Genomic DNA, 21,144 nt, shown 5'->3' on the forward strand with positions numbered 1-21,144 from the left:
AGGTGACTGGGAATTAGTATGGAGGCAGGCACGAATAAGGGAGAGTGATATGAAAGTGTTATTACATTTGACCTGGTGGATTTTGTACATCTATTAGCTGTTAATTGCACAGAAATGATATAGAAAACAGCCCATTGTTGCTTTTATTTATTCTTTTTTGCATGTGTTACGTTGCAGCAATAGAAAGCAATTTTAAGATGTTACTTGGACGGCAGGAAACCTTAGACTTGCGATGCAAATACAAAAAACTGTTCCATTGTTGCCTCTGCCTCTACACCTTTTTTTGGATTCACAGCAAATACGTATTGTCGAAGTGTGGACAGACCCTTGTAACAATAACAACAATATCCCTGCCAGTGTTTGTGATTTTGCTGCGGGTTCTTGATTCACGCACAGATTTCCAGCTGTGTTCACTCTGCATGCTAAAAAAAGATAAGCAACTAAACTGGAGAGGAGTTAAAAGAATTTTGTCAAGACACATTGTACTTTTGACTACGTGAACATTTAATGCACAGCATTTTCGAAGGATGACAGTAGACCAATATATATATATATATATATATATATATATATATATATATATATATATATATATATATTGGTTAGAGGCACCACATGCATCAGGGAAATGTCTACTGTACATTTTTGGTAGATTCAACACTCTTGTTGACACCAGATTGAAGCCATTGTTAAATCAAATAATAAAGTGCTGTCACAGGTGTGTCGTCAGCCTTTAAAATGTTCAGAGCTTAATAAAGAAGGGCCTGCAGCCATATGTAATTAGACATGGGTGAGAGAGAGAGAGAAATGTGTGTTGGAACTTACTGTAGGTGTTTTGAATGAGATGTGTTAAATTTGTATCAGGCACCACTGTTGCTCTAACTTTGACTGGATGTCTGTGTTTTTTTGTTTTTTTTTTTTGGTTTGTTTTTTGTTTTGTCTGTCCCTAGAGCTGTGCAATAACCCATGCCTGTAATGGATTCTAACTGCCATTCAAAGCACTGTATTTATTTCCTTTTATTAAAGCATTTCTTGTTTTGGAGACAGTGACCACTTCTTCTTACTCTGTCGTGTGTCTTGCAGATAGTAGTTGGGGAAAAAACACTGAATATAGTTGCGTAGGAGGAGTTTGAAATCATCAGAGGAAGCTGGTCCCATTGCTCTTTTCCAGACTGATGTTGGAGGACAATGGATCTATTTGTTCATCTCAAACTCCGATCAGATTCCTTCCATGTCACCGCCTTGTTTGAGAAACAAAGCTGACTTATAGATCATAAATAGGCCTCATTGTATCCACAAGCAGTCAGGGCTTCCACATGAGTTACTAGGGTTTTTAATGCTGTTAAGCAACATCTGCAAAGGCAAGGCTCACAGATGGGACCAGTTAGCACAGGGTTTACTCTCATACATAATGGATTAGGCCCTGCTGTTCTGTGTTTGACCAGAAGAGGTCAGTCATCTATTGGTAAAGCTGGAACAAAGACCTCCATTGACCATCTGTTGTCCAGTGCCCTCTCTCTTATCCTATTTCCATTTATTACCCTCAACTAATCGAGCTATTTAGACAGTTGTCAGTGCTCTTATTTGTAATTATATGGTTTAATCAATTATGTTTTTTTGGTTGGTAAGATATGATATTACATTGGCATCAGAAACATGAGACGTTTGACTTGACTAACACACAAAGTACAATCCAAATGCTGAGAAATGCTTTTTTTAAAGGTGACTCACGCAGACAGTGTAAACCTCTTAAAGGCCTCCCCTCACATCTTCCACCTCTCTGCCTCTTCCCTCTCCCCTTCACCTCCTCCCTCCTCATCCACATCAGCAGCAGCCAGGCCAACTCTGTATCTGATTCTCCTGCTCTGCATCTGACTGACTCAAATGTTTACTCTGCAATTAAAACACAGCCTATAAAAGGCAATGGGTCGGCTGCCAGACACTGACGAGGGGGTCAGAGCTGCAGGGAGAGAGGTTATAAATCGCTTTGATGCCGACCGTGGTCTGAAGGCCCAGATTCCTGAGCTGGAGGACTGGAGCTGAGCGAGTTCACCGGGGGACCGAGCCAGAAACACTGATGATTCATGTGTCTTTACTGCGGACCACTTGGAGAGAGTGTGTTGGAGTGTGCATTGTGCTGCTGCTTTGGAAAGAAAGCAGCCGTACTCTCTCCTTTTTTTTTTCCACTCCAAGCTTGTCATTTGTGTGATCATTTGATTGAATGCACATATAAAATGCTATTTTTCATCTAAAGCAGTGAAGATATGAATATTCTCCTCATGTGATCCCCACGCACGCTGTCCTCACAGATACTAGATTATTCCCTCACAGGGCCATACAGGGAAACTTCTGCAGATGGTTTTAGATGTCTAAAGAGTATTAGTAAATCAAAGGGAACTGTTATTGAGTTTCTTTAATTTGATAAGTTTCTGATACTGTGTAACGACTGATCTTGTGTGAGAGTTACATATAATTTGAACATGCAGGAGGAAACTGAGATGTCAGTTTCATATTAAGTTAAGTTGCCACAAAAGCGGAGAAACTAAATGTTTTGATTAATTTACTGGACCTATATAAAAGCTGTAAGCACCGAGACTTTATTATTTCCATCTTGTAAGAAGTTGTGTTTTTATTCCATTATATGTATATGTACCTTTTATTATTTGTCTGCAGCTGTATGCTCCAGAATATGATTTTATATTATATAAAATGATGAAATCTAATTGATTTCTTTGCTTTATAACCCTAAATAGTTCTGTGTCTCCTCCTGGACCAGCAACAATATTATACTAAATTTCTGCCTGAAAAATGTGGTGTGTCAGGAAAACCCCAGCTTTCCACTGGAGCATTAAAGGGGGATTTTGGAGAAACTTTTTTTTTTCAGTTATTAAAACTGTAAAAGCGACAAAACCCAAAATGCCTTGTTATTTTGTGGCGTGCTCCCAGGACTAAAGACCTAAAGGTCCTTGGATGCTGCTGGAAGGCTCGGCAGTATTATTGCCATAAAAGGCAGCTTGAGATTTGAACTGCATGTCCATTATCCCTGTCACAAATAATTATTTTCATTAGTTTACTGACACTAAACATCACATGGATATTTACATGAATTTTCTTGTCTTTAGTAAAGTGAAGTGAAAAATTAAAGTGGAAAATTAGACAGTTTTTTTTTTTAATCATGCCAGAGGTAAATATTGCAGTTTCTATTACTTGGCTGCACCTATTCTTACTAGTTATGCCCCAGAACAAGTCATAATATCATATCATATAATATTTAGTGAATTACAGAGGTGGAACATTTTGGGAAATAGTTTTAAAATGTGCTAAAGCTGAATGTCAGACCAAATTGCTTGTCTAATAGTGATTAAAAAAAACTTGAAAAGCTTGAAAAAAGGGATAATTAACCCACAATTCACAGACTGAGATCCTGAGAAGGCCCTGTGTGTGTGTGTGTGTGTGTGTGTGTGTGTGTGTGTGTGTGTGTGTGTGTGTGTGTGTGTGTGTGTGTGTGTGAGGTGACAGGGTGACCAGTAAGCGACCAGTCAGAAAGGAAAAGTAGGATTGGGCAAGTGACGTTATCTGCTGCTGGAAAGAGGGAGGGAGAAAAGAGGGACGGCTGGTCTCCATTAAGCCGAAGCCTGCAGGAAAACAGTTTGGAATACTTCACTTCTTCAGCGAGTTCTTCGGGGATTTCTTTTTGGTTTTACTATCGGAAAAGACTTTATACATGATTTAAAGAGGGGGGACTTGTTCTGTACCGTGTAGTCGACTGTTTTAGTGTCTTTTTCGTCTTTGTGAAGGTGAGTATACAGATTTAAATGTGCGTCCTCAAAGCTTTGCTCGTTCACCGCTATGAAATATGGAAACGTTTTGTGTTTTTTCTTCTTCGTTTCTTTGTTTTGTGTTATTCCGCTCCTGACTACATTTCACACACGCTTCTATTAATAACTTTTTCAGCGGCTTGTTCGCTTTTAGACACTTTCCTCCCCTTTGACTCCTTTACTGGACCGACTGAGTGTGTGCATGCAGCCGGGGAGTTGTTGTACGGGCTCTGCTTACATAATGAAGCCCTCAGTCTATTTGTGAGAGTGCCTTTACCGTTACTTTTAACAGGTGACCCGGCACATTTGCGGAGATAATCGCTGCCAGGGGTTCTTGGTGAACTTATAGCCGCGGGCCTGTAGCCTTTGTTCTGCCGTGTTTATTGATTAGACGGCTGTTTTGATCGCCAGGCTGTTCTCTCTCCACTGGACGCCCCCAGATCAAAGACTGACAGATAGGCTATAATATAACTTTTTGTCAGAGGACTTCACACGACAGGGTCTTATTCCCAGATTTTGTTCTCCTCCATCTCTTTCTAAATCATCTTTGAGGGTCAAATGTTCATTAAGGAGCTACGTTACTGTGGAATTACCATACCAGTGTGTCTATACTACCTCTTGCTTTGCTATCTTAACATAATGAAAAGCAGCAATAACAGAATGGAAGAAATATGCGTTTATAAGCAAAGGCTCTGCATTTAAAATTGTATTGAATCAACAGCTTATAAATATGAGTATCAAAAAGAAAGGTACTCGCAATGAAGGATGAACCTTCTTTTGAGTGGATAATATTATATCATAATATTGGTATATAGAAGTATATCAATGGAAAATCAATTGAAAATGGTTAATGGATACAACAACCAGATGGAAATGTCTGTTTTTGTCCAACCATTGTACTGAATGCCTGACAAATCAAGAGATGTCCATCACGTTGATTCAAAAATCATTTCCAATATTCCCTACAGTGACATGACATTTCCTACAACACTGGGTAATATTAAAAGGGGCCACTCCATAGATATGGTGCTGTGCTTCTGTAAAATTGGGGGGACTTGCCAGAGACAGACTTTAGAAACACTGGATCCTACATTTCATGCCTGGTAATTGCCCATGTTGTTCAAACTCCACACCTTCAGTGTGTAACACAGGGTTTGTAGTATAAATCTGTAGTCCAAGCTGAGATAACCCCAGCAATATCACTATAGCCCCATCCTGGTTAGTATTTCAGACTTTGGAAAGTTCTTCCAGTGGAACTGAAGATATTGCACAACTATTTTCTCAAGTAGTAGTAAACTGTTGTAGATAAGTGAAACTGCTGTAGTGCCCCTGTGAAAAGGATAGCTTCCACAGTCTAACATAACGGTTAGGGAAATGTCTGATGGTAGACAAGTCTATTTCTGTCATATTGTTCAGCCCTAGAGCCTGTCATAGAGTTTGAAAGCATTGTTGCTTTTATGTAGAAGCAGTATGTTAATGGCATAGCACATCTAGGTGGTGCCCCATTTTATACCATTGGTTTCTTTAATCTAAAGCAGTGCATTAGTTTATGAAGTAATCTCATTTATTGAATGCAAACTCTTATTCTGAAAAGAAACTAGCAACTACAGCCCTTGGAGAGTGTAAAGGCAGTGGAGTGTAAATGTACAGTTTCCCACAATTGTACTGGACTAGAGGGATGCGTTTAGAAATGAAAATGTACTGAGTTACTTTCCAAAGTGCAAAGCACACAAACTCAGAGATATCAGTCCATTGTGTCTGATTAAAATATCTACAGTACAATTCTTTTTCAAGAAGCCCTTGCAGGCATGAGCTTTGCACAACATTTATTCCCTTCCAGAGGGTCAAAAGGTTTCTTTTCACCACAGTGTGACAGAAGTTTAACTGGACCTTTTCCCTTTTGACTGTGCGTCTGTTTGGCAGGATGGCGTTGGATGGGATCCGGATGCCCGATGGCTGCTACGCCGACGGGACGTGGGAACTGAAGATGCATGTCACTGACCTCCACAGGGACGTGTCGCTGAGGGTCACTGGGGAAATCCACATTGGCGGAGTCATGCTCAAACTCGTGGAGAAACTAGGTATGCATGCATGCTGAATTTCTGTGTGTGTCAATGGCTGATTTGTGGTATCTGTTCAAATCTCTTGGGCAATAAATAAATATCTCTTTTTTTCAGAATAGTTGCCGTTCTGAGAAGTTAGATTCCACTAAGCAAGCAGCACTCATCTATACAAAAGTACAAACTGTTTCTGAATACTGGCCAAAGTTAAGAACAGACATTTTCCAGTTTTGTCATGGCTGGGAACTCAGAAGTATGCATTTTTCCAGAGACAGTGAGAGAACACTGAATTTTTGAACAAATTACTTAATCGTCTTAGGAGAAGAAAGACAACCTGTTTGTTTGCTACTTTTGGCTTTGATATTTGTTCATTGAAACCAACTCAAACAGAGGTGAATGTTCCTCTTTGTTTTACCCTTCAGTGTATATGGGTCAGTAACTCAAGGTATAAAGAAACCATAGATAGTGCCCTACCCCCACTGGATCATGCACTGTTCTGTTACTGCAGTTATGCACTTGACAAGTTTGGCTGCAAGTAAGCATAAGAGTCCTCTGTTCCAGTCACTTGAACACAGTCCTGTTTCACGCAGCCTGGAGAAAGGTCAGCGGCGGTGGCGGTGCAATTTGGGAGTGACAGTCTGTTGTGTGTTGATGGTGCCTGAATGCTCAGCATTCTTGCAGCGCTCCAAAGTTTTATTCCCTACCCATGGTCCCGTTTTTAGCTCTGCTGTTAGAGCTGCACATAATTAAGGTCTTTGTTCTCTGTGGTCGTCTGTGTTGAGCACCATCTATGCTAGGCGAGTGCAGTGTTGCTGCCGCGAGTGGGACGACATGAATTCTTTGGTCCTCCCACCCCAATTCCACTCAAGGCCTGGCCTTAATCCATTGTTTGAGTTGTGCTTGCACTTTTTGTTGAGGTCTGGTTGAAGGGTATGACTTTACTTAACATGACACCTTCACTGTGGTGTAGTGTAGGGAAAGTCTTGGCCTGTCAAAACAGTCGGATACATAACGGATAACAGTGTAGTAACTTTATAATACTATAATAAAGGAGGGGGTTTCTAGTTTTTCTTAATGTGGCATCTATTTTGCTGATGACTTGCCCCTTTTAACTTGTCAGGATTTCCGGTGGCTTGAGTCCTTCACATCCATAGTTGACAATAATTTTGTTGGCTGTTTTTGTAGAGTAAAATAACAGGACGTGGGTGTGCACGGTTGTTTGTGCCACTATCTTATCAAAAAAGTACTGTGATTCCGGCCTTGGTTACTATTCTTACACATATTTAAACCTGCATCATCATACTACTACCACCATTAATACTTAAGTATGCTTGAAGGTAATAAACCTCCTTACTGATAAGCAGAACTCTTGCAGTGACATTTAATTGCTCTTCAAATGTTTGAGTGTTTTTGAGCCTCTTGACTGGTTTCACAAAGTGAGTGTGGGGACATTTCATTTGACTTCCATCTCCCTCTTGCCCTGAGTCAACAGGTTGTTTTTGCATTGTAATCATTAACCCACCCACAACATGGGTTTTCCACATGGCCACACGCTACAGGAGGCTGGACACTGTTCATATGACACACAATATTTTGTGCTTGAAACATTGTGGAAATGTTTCCAGTAATCCAGAAGAAATAACAACTTGAATGATGTATTAATGTGTCAGTGTACAATTGTTGTGTTGTGAGAAAACAATCTATGCAAGTTACATTGTGAGATAAAAGAAGATGGGAAGCAAGTCGTTCTCATGTGACATCCCTCTGTGAGAACAATTCAGGTCTTTCTTTTGTCAGTAGCCTGCTTCTGTACCTCCCAGTTCTCACTGGTGACAGTGCTGCACAGTCTTCACTGAACACCTCTTTAACGCTGTCACACGCCCGCTGTTGGATTTGCTGATTGCTTGGATGTGGTGGTTATACATAGATACTGTACATGTGCAAGAGCACAAATACACATATACATGGCGCTGTGAGAAGGGACACGTAGATACCGCTTAGTTTTGGCAGGCAGTGCGTCAGCCGCATATCAAAAGGACATCCTTGAGCAATGACAAATCTCTCTCAGCCCCCCCCCACCTCTCTCAGTCTCTTACACTTCAAAATGAAGGACCTCTTGTGTTCAGTAATTGCTTTCCACAAGCCTGACAGTGCTGTTTTTTTTCCATCATGAACATTTGTTGCTGTATACCGTTTCTTTTTCAGTGTGTATCTGTATGTAGTAGCTTTTAGAAGTGGCATATGTGTTGATGTCAGCTGTCTTCTGCACAGTGGCCAGGATTCTCATTATTAGTATTTGTGCATGTGTTTCCACACGTGAGCACGGTTGTGTGGGGCCGGTGGGTGTGTCTCATCCACATGTATCCTGCCTCCATCATTCAACTCTTCCCATGAACTGCAGATCTCCCGTCCACATTGCAGGCTCAGATGGCCTTCGATAATGGATTAAATAGACAAATGCCAGGAAGGCACTTAGCTATTGATCACAGCAGCGAGCGAAGCTTCCATTTCCCCCGCAACCCTCCAGGAACGTAGTATTTAAAGCCAGCTGATTGACCACCCTCTGGTCTTCCGCTCCTGTAATCCTTTCATCTTTCTGTTGCTCTCCATCATTGCTGCTTTCTCTGACTTTGTTGATGTTTTCCGAAAGCGCTGCCCTCCTCTCTAAAAGCAAACATTGTTCCACTTAGAAGGCAAAACAAATATTTCACAAACTACATTAGCTAGCAGGAGTTTTATTGGATTTAAAGGGATTGTTCCCTAGTTACATAGCTTTTAGGTCTATGGCTTACAGTAAGTGCTTTGGTGCTCCATGTTTCACTCAAATACATTGTTACTTTGCATGTGCTAAAGGTGGAAAAGAGAGCCTTTCCTTAGTCTGGGCTACATGTCAGGGCCTCAGACTGTTAAGCCTATGGATAAGAATAATGAACTTTAGCTAATTGTGAAAACAGCAGAAGAGGCAAGGCTCGGAATGAATAGCATATGTTAGCAAATGTAAATTATGGATAAGAATGATGTTGCACTTACACCCCGGGAGGTACCCTGATTGTGCTGGCTCTGCTTAGACTCATGAAGACAGCTAAGGGTTAGAGTGATTGGATGGAGCAGAAAATGGGAGGGAAGCATGGGGATGGGAGGGTGGGAGTAAGGAGGGCCTGAGCTTTCTCTCTTCTCCCTGTCCCTCTTTTCGTTGTGACGTTAGCCACGCTGCTAGAATTCCATAAAAGTCTTCGATGAAGCAGGAAATGACTTCCAGGGTTTGGCATGTTGTTCTCTGGTCACTGCCGTCATCGCTGGATTCTCTGCTGCCTGCTTCATCCACCTCGCCCCTCGCTCTTTCGCTTTTCACCCTTCCTTCTTACTCCTTCCTCCTCTAAATATATTTCGCAGAAACTATTTTTAAGATTTTTGTCTCACTGCTTTGAAGCCATGTCTTAGTATTCAACACCATTCATTACTGGAGCCACGTAGCAAGGCCTTACAATCAATAGGTACACATTGTTCACTTTTTCATAGTTTCTGACCCACATTCATGTACGCTGACTGTTAGTTGTTCCATAAATAGAACTTGAACAAACTAATTGGTCTGGTGTGACTCTGATAGTTCATGTGGTTGTTTCCAGAGAGGGGCTTACAGTTTTTGGCTGCATTACCGCCAGCCAGCCGCAGAGAACTTTCCCTGCGTGTAGGAGAAAATGTGTGTTTTTTATTTGCAATGACCTACATATTCACTTCGCAAGTGATTTGGTGAATGTCATCATCCCACATTCATTGCACTTCTGTTACAGCAGATCATGTAGGAAATCTATGTGTAGTTAACCTTAACTTTTATTTTTTCACTTCTTCCCCCCTGTTCAGAAGCACCTCTTAACAAAACTCCTTGAACAAAACTCACAGAAGTGGGCTTAATGTTTCCTGTGACCAACTGTGGTTTTCAAGCTAGTAATCCAAGTATTTGAATTCTGTGTCCTTTCTGGGATGCCATAATGCTGTATGCCGGAGGTTGTGGTGACCAGAGAGAGATGGCTTCGTTTTGACAATGGAGTGCAGATTTCATTAGGAAACAGACACAATTTTACACAGGATGCTGAACTTCCTCTGGGCTTTTTTTATACGCCTTCTCCTTTCTGCCTTCCTTTCATTCCCGCCTTCCTGCCCTCTCAGTGTTTATGGCATTCTTTTTTTTTTGAAGAACATGATTCTGCAGAGCTGAGGGGAAATATGGATCTTCAGTCTCTGCAGAGAGTGAGATGAAGAGCTGAGATATATCTTTCCTGATGATGTGAGAGCTGTGAACAGCTCGTTCACATCTTTACTTTCAATATCACACATCAGGAGGTACATTTCTTTGATAGGGGGGCTGTGACCAGTTTCCCTCTACTCATATCATCTTTCCATGATAAACAGTTCAGATGCATCACCACGTGTAATTAGACTCATTGATAAGGACTTTGGAGCCATCCTAAAGGTCTGGCATTATGAAGTGCGAAATGGACTGGCAGCCTGTGTGATCATCCTGTTCTCTAATCTCTCTGACAGGAAGTAGTTAGCCTAAGTAGCGGTCCTGCCCAGGCCAGAGCTTTCCTGTTTTACTAGCAAGATGCTGCAGTGATTGTGCTGTTCTGTACTCAGACTTGCACATGTAATCATATGTAGGCCACTGGCCAATATATATATTTACATACCTAAACATTGTTTCCCTTATACAGAGTGAGTTCATTTTGGCGTCCCACCCAAGTAGACCTGTTCTAGATCTTTGTTTTGTTTTTTTTTTTCATTTCAAAATTTGGATTGGAAATGCAGCAAAAATTGTGAAATGAATAAAAAGTTGGAGTGGAACTATTGACAGATTAATCAAAAGTTAAAAAAACTTTGAATAGCCAAAACTATTAATCAAGAAAATATTCAGCAGGTGATTGATAATGAAAAGATTTGTTGCAGCCCTAGCATATAGATGAAATATAGATGCTATATGTTCAGACCTTGGCTTCTGGGTTAACCCCATTTTGAATTTTTTTTCTGAACATGACACTCTAATAGAGCATGTAAAGGAAAAGGTGTGGAGTAATGAAACCAGATGTGGTAGTTGAATTTGTGCAGTGCTACCGAGTTAATCACTAACACATTATACAAGGAAGAGTTTCTGTTTAAACCGAACTAAACTTGATTTGACAGCTGTTGGTTTTGATGTAGGGTCATGTGGGAACAGTATCAGCTGCTTAATGCTCCAGATGTCACATGATGACTTATTCTGAACAGGGTAGTTGGCTCTAGAAATGTTTACCGCTTTACAAATTTTTATATGAAAAGCACAGAATGATCACGTTTTCATATTTGAAATATTTTTGTTTGCCATAGCTTTCACTCTGCACTTTTACGGGAGATCACTGTGCTTGTTAAGCATAATTTAATTAGCTACGTTTGGCATCTTAAACATGCAGTGGAACAAACTTTTCATGGCTCCTTTGGGAATCTGAAACCTGTTGCTTTTCATCCCTCTTGTTTTCCTGTAGTGGCAGGCAGTGCAGTGAATCCAGTGGAAGGAAATGTTAGAGCAGGTCATTGTTGTTGTAACACCACACACCTGCGTGTCAGTGGAGTAAACTGATCTGGAGTTTTTGTTTAGGTTCTCAGCCCACATTTCATTCATTTAAACCTGTCCCCGCCTCACAGTCTGCCTCTGTACTCTCCCTTTTTACAGAGCAAAGTACCGAGAGAGGTGTTTGTTTTCATGTCTTTAGGGGGCTTTATTAGGGCAGTTTTGACAGAGCATAAATTGTGGAAATAATTTTATTACAGCTCTGTCATTCTTAAAGTTTATACATGATTACCATGCCATCTATTTTCACTGTAGGCAGGTTCATTTGTTTGACATGTCTTCAATTTGCTTGTTTTGTTTGACCAATAGTAAAACAAAAGTATCACACATACGCAATTTACAATACAAATTTGCATTAATCAAAATAGGACATCTTACAAACATTTAACCTGGAAGCAATCATGCTTAGCAGCCTCATCAGTAAGCAAGAAGTATTCAAGTATGCAAGTTCTGCTCAGGGTTTTTAGAGAAATGCAGCTAGAAACCAGGGAGCAACTGAGCTTCCTGTTGAACTCAGAGATGCATCACTAGGATGGCTTATCACAGTCCTAAGGGGGCGTCTGACAGGATGCATACATGAATAGAATCTATCTGCTCTATTGATCTTAGACCCAGAGTTTGTAATGTCATTATTCCACCAGGTCTCTGAACACTTAATTCTATAAAGCTGTGTCAGGGCGGAGAGGGAGTACCCCCACTGTTTTGCTGTGTTTGGATTATGACACAAATGGATACAAACTATAGGTCTCTAAGGAGGTTTTCTCTAATAGCTCTCCTGTCTTCTCCTAATGCATCAAAACCAGCACAGTTACACTCTCTAACAGGCTGGATGCTCCTAAATTTCCTTTTAAGATCTCTGATTCGCCACACTCAGAGAAAAAGTGCCCTTTCTCTTTCATTGGTGTAGAGTCAGTCTGTCAGCCTCCTCAGCTTCACCAGTAGATCTCTATATTTTTTTGACCCAGCTCTCCAGTCTACCTCAGCTTTGCCAAAGCAGTTTCATCTCTCTGGAGCTCTCAGATGAGCTAAAGATGTAAACCTTGATGCACCAAAGATCTTGCCTGAAGCCTCTGTGTTACCAGCGCTTGACAGGGCTTATCCTGAAGCATACCCCAAGCTCATCCTGTATTCTTTAGGCCATAGATGAATGAGTGTTTTGTGGTGTGTTTTCTCTCTCTGTGTTTTATAATCAGACAACAACTAACTTTCTGAAAAATATAGGCTATCAAGTTTTGGATTGATTTGCTGATTGATAAGTTATTGGCCTTTGGTAGGAGGAAGAGTTGTGCTAGGTTTTCTAAAATTGACTCCTTCTATCTTAGGCCATGAACTTATCAATAACCCCTTGAATGTCTGCGTGTGGGAAATTGTGGCAGTACACTCAATGAAATCAATAACACTTCACAGTGTCCCCTGACTCCATTTAGGCCTGCCATGACCTTAGAGGATCTTCCTTTTACATGAGCTGTGTATCACTGACAAAGGGCACAGCCTCGATCCACTGTTGTTTCTTATTTCTGTTGCCTAAAAGGAAACAGTATGTGTCTGTGTAAATGCTTTCTCATGTCTCTGCATGAAATGTTCTGGATCTGCCTTTTAGCAGAATTTGACTCTATAGGTAATGTGTCTTGCATAATGCCTGTGATAAATGGCCTGTTTGAATTTGATTGACTGTTGGCAGGAAGCTGAGCTGCTGAACAACAACCAACTGAAAAAAAAGCCCAGCTAACCTTATTCATCTGAGCCTGTAAAGGGAAAGCACTTGAGTTTAAATGGTATTGGGTAGTGAATACCACAGCTAGAACAGTTCAACACATTAGTCAATGATTTCACCTTTGCTGGTGTCAGAGTCAGGCAACGTGATGTATTGCCAGTATTACACAGTCTTAGTTGTATATAGACAGACAGAACAGATTAATTGCAGACATGACTTTCGGATTTATGTATTATCTGTCAATCATTTGTCACGAGTCCAGAAACATGTTTGTCTTCTCTTCACATGCCTCTTTTGTCTCTGACGTGCACGACGTGTCACGGCTGTCTGTGACGTGTATGATTGTTTTGGCTGTCTCTGATGTGTATGATTGTTTTGAGCACAAGCCAATGGTTGTTGATTGTATCACTTCAATCTTTCACTGTAAACCTGTGTGACACTCTCGCATGTCTCCTATACAAAGATCATAATCACCTGCCTCTATCGAACCTGTTGCATACATGTTGGGTACCTGATGTTGATACTATCTAGCATGACTGCACGAGCGAGTGAGTGCCTAAAGGCCATTTACAGTTACAGATCTAATTTAAGGACAGTGCAAAACACTTGCTTCTTCTATCTTTGCTTGTCAATACCGACCTTCACCCTCCCTTGGACATGGAATATATTTAGAAAGAGAAGGGCTTTCACATTGTAGAGGAGGACAAACTGTATGTGAAAGAGAGAGAGAGACTGACAAAGCTGCTGCTCTGTGTCTTTGTTGTATATGAAAACAAGTTGTCACCTTGCAGTCTGCCCCTGCGGCGTCAGCCAGGAGTCGCCAAGGAAACGGCATGACCAGCCTCACCCGGCTGTAATGTTTTTATCAGCTGATGGTGGAAAATGACAAAGCCTTGCACTGCATGGCCGTGGTTATCACTGACAACGCCAGCTCGGCTCTGACAGCTTATGAAAAACAATATTTACTAGGACAGTTGTGACAGAGCAGTATCACCTCCATCAATGATGCTAGAGATGAGCCTGGATTTTGCTTTAGCCATCAGCTGACTGTCACAGTAAGGAGAAAATATCAGTCACTGAGTGCATGTGGAATAGCAAAGATTTTTTTCCTTCTAGTGCAAAAGCTCTGTGTCACATCTTGGCATGAACACAGATATGTTATGGATGAAATGTTTTTTTTTTCAGTCAGCATTAGTTATTAGGATTTTTAATGATCAGCAAATCATCCCTCAGCTCGGTGTGACTTGTTCTTTAATAGCTAAGTAATGTTTACAAAACAATAAACCTAAAATACTGACAGGTGAATATGTCACATCAGGTACCAAATCTTTGTGTGTGTATATATGTTCAAATGCATGTTAGCAACAAGTAGATGCATTCTCAGCTGCTCTACTTTCTGCATTGAGGAGATAAAATTTGCCCTTTCTGTTTACACATTTAGTATTTTTTGCACGCAGACTCTTTTTAGAATTCCCTCCTCTGGCTTGCTTTGGCTTGCTCTCATATTACTATGTCCCCAGTCTCCTCTTTGTCCTCTTCTCATCGTACTCTTCTCTGCTTTTCATGCCCTTTCTCTCCTTCCTTCTTTCTCATCATCTCCCCTGTCATCCCGTCCCCTCCCCCTCTCAGACAGGCCTCCATAAACATAGCTGTTTCCTAATGTAAACACCACAGATAGTCAGACTAGGAGGGGAAGGATGGAGAGAGTAAAGAGTAGTGATGGGGATGAGAGGGAGGGAGGGACAGTCCAGTTTCCTGTATTATTCCCGTGACAGTCATGAAAAAAAAGTGCCAGCAATACAACAAGTCCAGCTTTAGCTTTTTTTTTGCTTGGTTGCTTCTCAGAATATTGCAGTTTTAATTCACATGTTTTGAAAGCAGTATTTCTATTTGCAGTATCTGGTGCACAAAGCAGGGGAAGTGGTCTTTGTTGAGAGCTGCGGCGGTGATGGTGGTGAATGAAAAGAACTTGGTTTGACAGAATTTATGGATTAATTTCGCTTGTTAAAGCACACACACGCACAAACACACAGAACTAATGTAGTTAATGGATGGATAAGAACACCCTCCCTCCGACAAATCCCCAAACCCACACACACACACAATCTCTGTATCATCTTTCACGTCCTGCAGAGGTCATAAAACACGGTTTTCCCATTCTGTTTCCCCTCCCCTTGTCTTTCAAACCCTCCTTGCACACACACCCACACACACACCCACGCATCACTCCACTAAGGAGCTGTGGGTCCACATTTAATGCACCCAATTACTTAGGCCCCCCGCTCCTCTGGCTGTTGCATTACGTCAGGCTTGGCAGGCCATATTTTTAGCTGGGAGATGCCATTGGCCCTCTCTCCCTCCTTCTCTGTGGATTGAGTTACCACCTTGTTGCTGAAAGAGCCCAATGGAGGCCTACCCGAGCTGCCTTCATCCAATCATAACACATCGAACCACTATGTAATGACACAAGCAAGCATAAGGAAAGACTGTGTCCAGTAAGGTTTTGGCGGTGGGCGGTGACAAGGAAACAGTGGAGCAGGAGCCATTGAGAGTGTGCTGAGGGTAACTGAGACCAACCAAGACGTGCATTCATGCCTCGCCACAGACTGTATGGTGGTCATGCATGCTGAGTATGAAGACGTTGCTATAGAACTTGGTTTGCGGTGAAGACTTGAGTGCCAAATGTTAATGCTAGCTGTTTAGCATTGCTCCCAGACACCAGAAATTACAAGTTTGTAAGAGGAAAAACTGTGAGCAGAGTTATGAAAATACATTCATGCCTATTTTCAGTTTTCCTCTCCTTATTGTCTTTCATTATTTCAACCTTTAATAGCTGCAGTACTCTTAGGGGAGCAGTTTCTGTGATGGTAGCAATGAAGTTGTGTTGTGCACAGCTGAGGCCTGAGAATGGAGCGATGACAGCTAGACCCCATGCTGCTAGAGTAACTCACACAGGGTCTCGGAAAGAAAGCTTGGAATGTTTTCACTCAAGTGCCAAGTGTTTGCCCGTTGGAGTAAACAGTATAAAACCCAACAGCTTGACAAACAACCCCTCCCCAATTCAATTCACACAGTCCTGGGCCGTCACAGTGACATCTGCATTGAGATGCTGGTGGCCACTCTTCTTCTCAAGCTTTCCTCCCCATCTTAATCACCAATGTAATCTCTTCCTCATCCCAGTGGGTCCTACAGCAGTCTTGTTTCCTTGTTCAAAACAGCCAATCTGTTGTTTCACCTACTCACCCGCTAATCCCATTCATTCAGCCTTTAGACAGGATCAGCAGGAGAGTGTCAACAATACATATAAATGACCCTGTGTAAAGTGAAGGTCAGGGAAAACAATAGCAGTGCATGGAAACAGAAGGCAACTCAAGGTTGAGGTTACCATGGCACCATGGCGGTTTGATTGACAGACAGAGGAGATAAACATTCTTCATCATTCCCCTGTTTAACATTGTTACCATCTTCCATTTAGAGTGAAGCAATGAGCATCTGTCAGTGTTGGATTATGATGTAAAACCAAACGGCTGCTGTAACTAATGTTTGCTCTCTATGTATCAGAAAGTAATTGTAGTCCATTATGGCTTCAGTTTGTCCATTAGTAGCTGTGTCCTTCCTTGTGTAATAAGTAGATGTAAAGTGTTGATGCCACATTTAGCTAATGTGCTACCAGCCTTGAATACAAAGTACAGTGATTCCTGGACCCAAAGCACAGACATTTTGATTTTTTTTTTTTTTTGAATTTTTATTTACCCATCAGTAAAGAGTTATTGTTCAAGCTTTGAAACATGTAAACTGCACTTGTCTAAGTTCTAAATTACAAATTCTTGTTATCTGGCTGACCTGTTTCTTACCTTTCTGGGATAGTTAACATTGGCTATGATAATACATTGCATCATTCAGAGAATAGGCCTTTAATCAATCCACTAACACAGCAACGTAAAGAGTTGAATCAGTTCAGATCAAATGCTTTGATTTAAGGATGACTAAGCAAAGCAACGTCTGTGTCTGGACACTGACTCAGTGAGAGAAGAGAGAGAGAGAGACAGAGAGAGGCCGAGAGTGAGACAGAGGACAGGCTGGAGGAGCAATGAAGGCGTATGTGGGTGGAGGAAATGAGACACCGCTTTGGGAAGTGCCTTCCTGGACTAATGCTAGAGTAATGACATCACTGTTGAGGAGGGACATCTGGAAGTATAATAGGCTAAAAGCGTTTGGCCTGTTCACTCCATCTCAACTATCATACTCTGTTAAAATGCGATTATATTTTACACTTGAACATAAGGCAGCATATGCATGCCATGCGGTACATGTAAACAGCTGGTGTGCCATTCACTTTGACTTGCAGCTTAACATAGTTGGCTGTTTTGTAAATGTATGCCATTAGAGGGATAAAGAAATAGGACATGGATGCAGAGGAACCCCTGTGCCTTCTTTGCGTTTGGGAGATATTGCCTTTTTTCACTTTTACCTTTAGCTTTGAAGTGACTTTCAGCTCGAACGCAGCTTCAGTCCATCACAGTGCTGTTCGTATAGAAACCAGAGGAAGGTGATCTGCGAAGCAGCTGCTTTGAGTTTCCTTTAATCCCTGCGGTTTTCACCTTCCCCTTGAAGTCAGACACACACACCATGAGACCACAGGTCCGTCCCCATTGTGCTGAGCCCCTGCAGAGCGAAAGCCTGGGAGCTATGTGGGGTTTTGGGTGGCTTGTGTCTGCTTTACAGGGATCACAGTGTGACTTTGGAACAAAGATGGAGGTATGAAACTGATATCCCCACAGTGTCACACCAACAGCCACGTCTTTCAAACACTCAGTTGTCTCGTCCCTCTCACTTTGACTTCACCGCCCCTGTGCAAACCTTTTCTGGACTCCCCCTTCACCATAAATGTGACCCCTTGCCCTGCAGGGACAAATTTGGAGAGCTTAGGTCAGTACAGTCAGATGGATACAAACTGAATGCTCTTGTTACACTTTCCCTTTGCCAACAATATCTTCACCTTCTGTAATACAAGTGATAAAAATGGCCTCTAATATGGTCGTGCAATTTAGTAAAGAGAATGCTCATTAAAAAAAAAATTCATCAATGTAATGTTTAGCTGTGTTTTTATTTACATCTCTGCAGTTCTTACTCATCCACCGTACTCTTTTCTTCCCCTCTTCAGATGTGAAGAAGGACTGGTCAGACCATGCTTTGTGGTGGGAGAAGAAGAAGACATGGCTGCTGAAAACCCACTGGACGTTGGACAAGTATGGCATCCAAGCCGACGCCAGGCTGCTCTTCACACCGCAGCACAAGCTGCTGCGCCTCCAGCTGCCCAACATGAAGCACATGAAGGTCAAGGTCAACTTCTCTGACCGCGTCTTCAAGGCTGTGTCAGACATCTGCAAGACTTTCAGTAAGTGGAGCAAAGGACTTGTTGAAAAGACAGCAGACAAAGCAGAGTTCATATTTTTTCTTTTGAGTGTAGAACAGTTAGTCCAGGCCTACTGAAGGTGCCCACCCTGCTCAACCAAAAACTTCCTCTGGCAATACTATTTTTGGAAAGGTTCTGGAAATGTTTTACATCAAACCAAGCTAATCATATCCTTCCTCTCACTTTGTTTTTGTCCCTGGCAATTTGTTGTGTTTATTAAACACACTCTGAGCTCTGCGTACCAGAGTCACGTCTCCTGACTGGTAGTCAACTGTTAGCTCTGGGGTTGTGTCCTTGAAACGTGGGCTCCATCGGTCTTACAGTAATGTTTAGTAAACAGAGATTATCAATCTGTCTCAGGCTCGTAACACAGGCACACACCAAAGTACAAATTCATGTACACGTAAATAACTCTTACCCTTGCTCACTCTCTGGCTTACCTACCTACTCTTCTACTAAAATCAGTTCCAAATTTAACTGTCCCCCACGGTGTAAGTAATACCCAAGGGTCTCAAACACACACACACACTATCGATGTCTTCCATCACTGGCACCACACTGTCCTGTCAGAGACGTGTCAGAGTTCATGCACTGGACCCTGGTGACCCTGACCTGCTAACACCCACTTTTCCTGGGCTCAGAACTCGCCACTTGCTCCTGACTCATGGTCACTGTCTGCAGTGGGATTTTAGTTTGGAGAACCCAGACCCATAAAAATCCTTCCATCAGGCAGGGTCATGGCACACCTGTTGTGATTTTGTCACTGCACTGAGTCCAACAGACAGGATCAGGGCCTGCAGTGGCAGTCCTCCTGTTTTTATTGGCTTCTACAGGTAGCACTCGACCTTGTTTCAAATTTTGCAGGAATGGAGCATTTTATTTATTTATTTATTTTTAATGGCTAAGGGATCTAAATGAATAGCAGATTTAGCACATTTTATTGAGTGCAAATATACAAAGAAGTTGTTTTTGAAAGTAGAGGCCTTTAGCCTCTCTGTCTCAGCCAGGCCTTGTTAGGAATATGTCTGATGCGTTTGTAATAAATCTATTTCAGCTTCACAGAAATTCAGGACAAATTGGTTTTGGCTGACTTGGCGCATGCCAGGATGTTGCAAGCCATTGGTGGTTTTAAAGGGCCCCTTTGTGTGATATGTTTCTGCTGTTGCATTTGAGTCTCTGCATATTATAGCTTGCAAAAAGCAGAACTTAAGGTAAACGAACAGTGGGGAAGCTCTTAACTGTATCTGATGGTATGACAGCTGACTTAGCTGACTTACAGCTAGTCTGGCCTGGAAGCATTTCATTTTTTGTTATCTGGGCAACTTTGAGTTTTACAATTTCCTGCGCATATTTTCTGCTGACTGCCTGGGAGCTGCATAGCATAGAGAATCAGAGGGGACAGGGAGAGACAAGGCCTGTCCAACTGGCCTTCGCTCCAGACAGCGGAAAGGGAGAGGCCGAGATACTGGATAGACAGTTGAGATTTTTTCAGTGATGAGCAGCTCACCATTGGTTCCAGGTCTTGATATCATATTAATTTATTTGGAGGTGTTCTTTGCTCTGGCATGTCCAGGCAGTTGGTCACACAGAAGCTATTTCCTGTTCCAAAACAAGTTCCGAGTTTAGTCCTCCAGTGCACTATTTGGCTGTTTTTATTTCCACCCACTCCAAAGTTTATTTTTCGTGTTATGCTCCACAGTTTCAGAATGATATTATGCTGTCAACATTCTGTTATTTTCTAATATTAACATGTTTTCACCTCAGACTTTGGTCTGCTTTTCAGTCTGTTTAGCACAACTCAAACTCTGACAGTGAGTGTCCCATACAGGAGCAAAGCATAAATAAAAGCACCGTAACCCTCTTAAGTAAAAAGCATAAAACCAATTATCACTGCTGTACTTCTCCCATGTCCATGGCAGCTGTGTCCTGACACAGACACAGTCCATCTGGGCTGGCTGAGAAAGGAGAGGACTCAGCAAAAGGTCAATGTACTGTAATAGATGAAAATTACTCAGTTTCTCTCCTGTTTTGACCTCTGTTTCCATTTGGCAGCTCTTACATCCTGTGCTGCACTGCTTACTTGATAGTGAAGAAAAGGCGTTAGGGATTTTCCACTTTTAGTTGCAAGATAACATTTTTGAACTCTGTCAGCAGTTTGTGAAATTCTCGGAACCTACTTTTGTGTGCTTTTTGGAGTCCGAAGATTGTCTCAGATATTGATCTTTGTTGAGTTATGGTGCCAGTTTACAGCCCATGCAAATGCTTTAGGGTTACAAGCAACAGTTATTTTCATTATTTATTAATTCATTTATTTTTTATGATAGTTTAGTATAGTGTATATATATTATAATTGAGATGTCTTGTCTGACCAAGAGCTGTAAATCCAAAAAAATTCACTTTACAATAACTTAATATAGAGAACAGCAGCAAATTCTCACATTTGAGAAGCCAGGATGTACAAATACTTGGCTTTTTTGCTTGATAAATTACTTACATTTTTAATTCTGACAACAAATCAAATAATCAATTAATTA

At 41.6% G+C, this 21,144-nt stretch overlaps 1 protein-coding gene across 4 annotated transcripts in view; it reads left to right on the forward strand.

Annotated features, from left to right (window-relative positions):
• Positions 1-3,590: 3,590 nt before the first annotated feature.
• The window catches only part of fermt2 (FERM domain containing kindlin 2), a 38,291-nt gene continuing 20,737 nt past the window's right edge, over positions 3,591-21,144 (forward strand). For 2 of the 4 annotated variants that reach the window (XM_041060821.1, XM_041060822.1), the window contains exons 1-3: positions 3,592-3,797; positions 5,742-5,899; positions 18,359-18,592. In XM_041060821.1, the coding sequence (XP_040916755.1) occupies positions 5,743-5,899; positions 18,359-18,592 (391 nt within the window). In that variant the 5' untranslated portion in view covers positions 3,592-3,797; position 5,742. Of the gene's footprint in view, positions 3,798-5,741; positions 5,900-18,358; positions 18,593-21,144 lie in introns of all 4 variants that reach the window. The other 2 variants (XM_041060820.1, XM_041060823.1) reach the window with 2 other exon arrangements.

Source organism: Toxotes jaculatrix, chromosome 17 (genome assembly GCF_017976425.1).
Source record: "Toxotes jaculatrix isolate fToxJac2 chromosome 17, fToxJac2.pri, whole genome shotgun sequence".
NCBI lineage: Eukaryota > Metazoa > Chordata > Actinopteri > Toxotidae > Toxotes > Toxotes jaculatrix.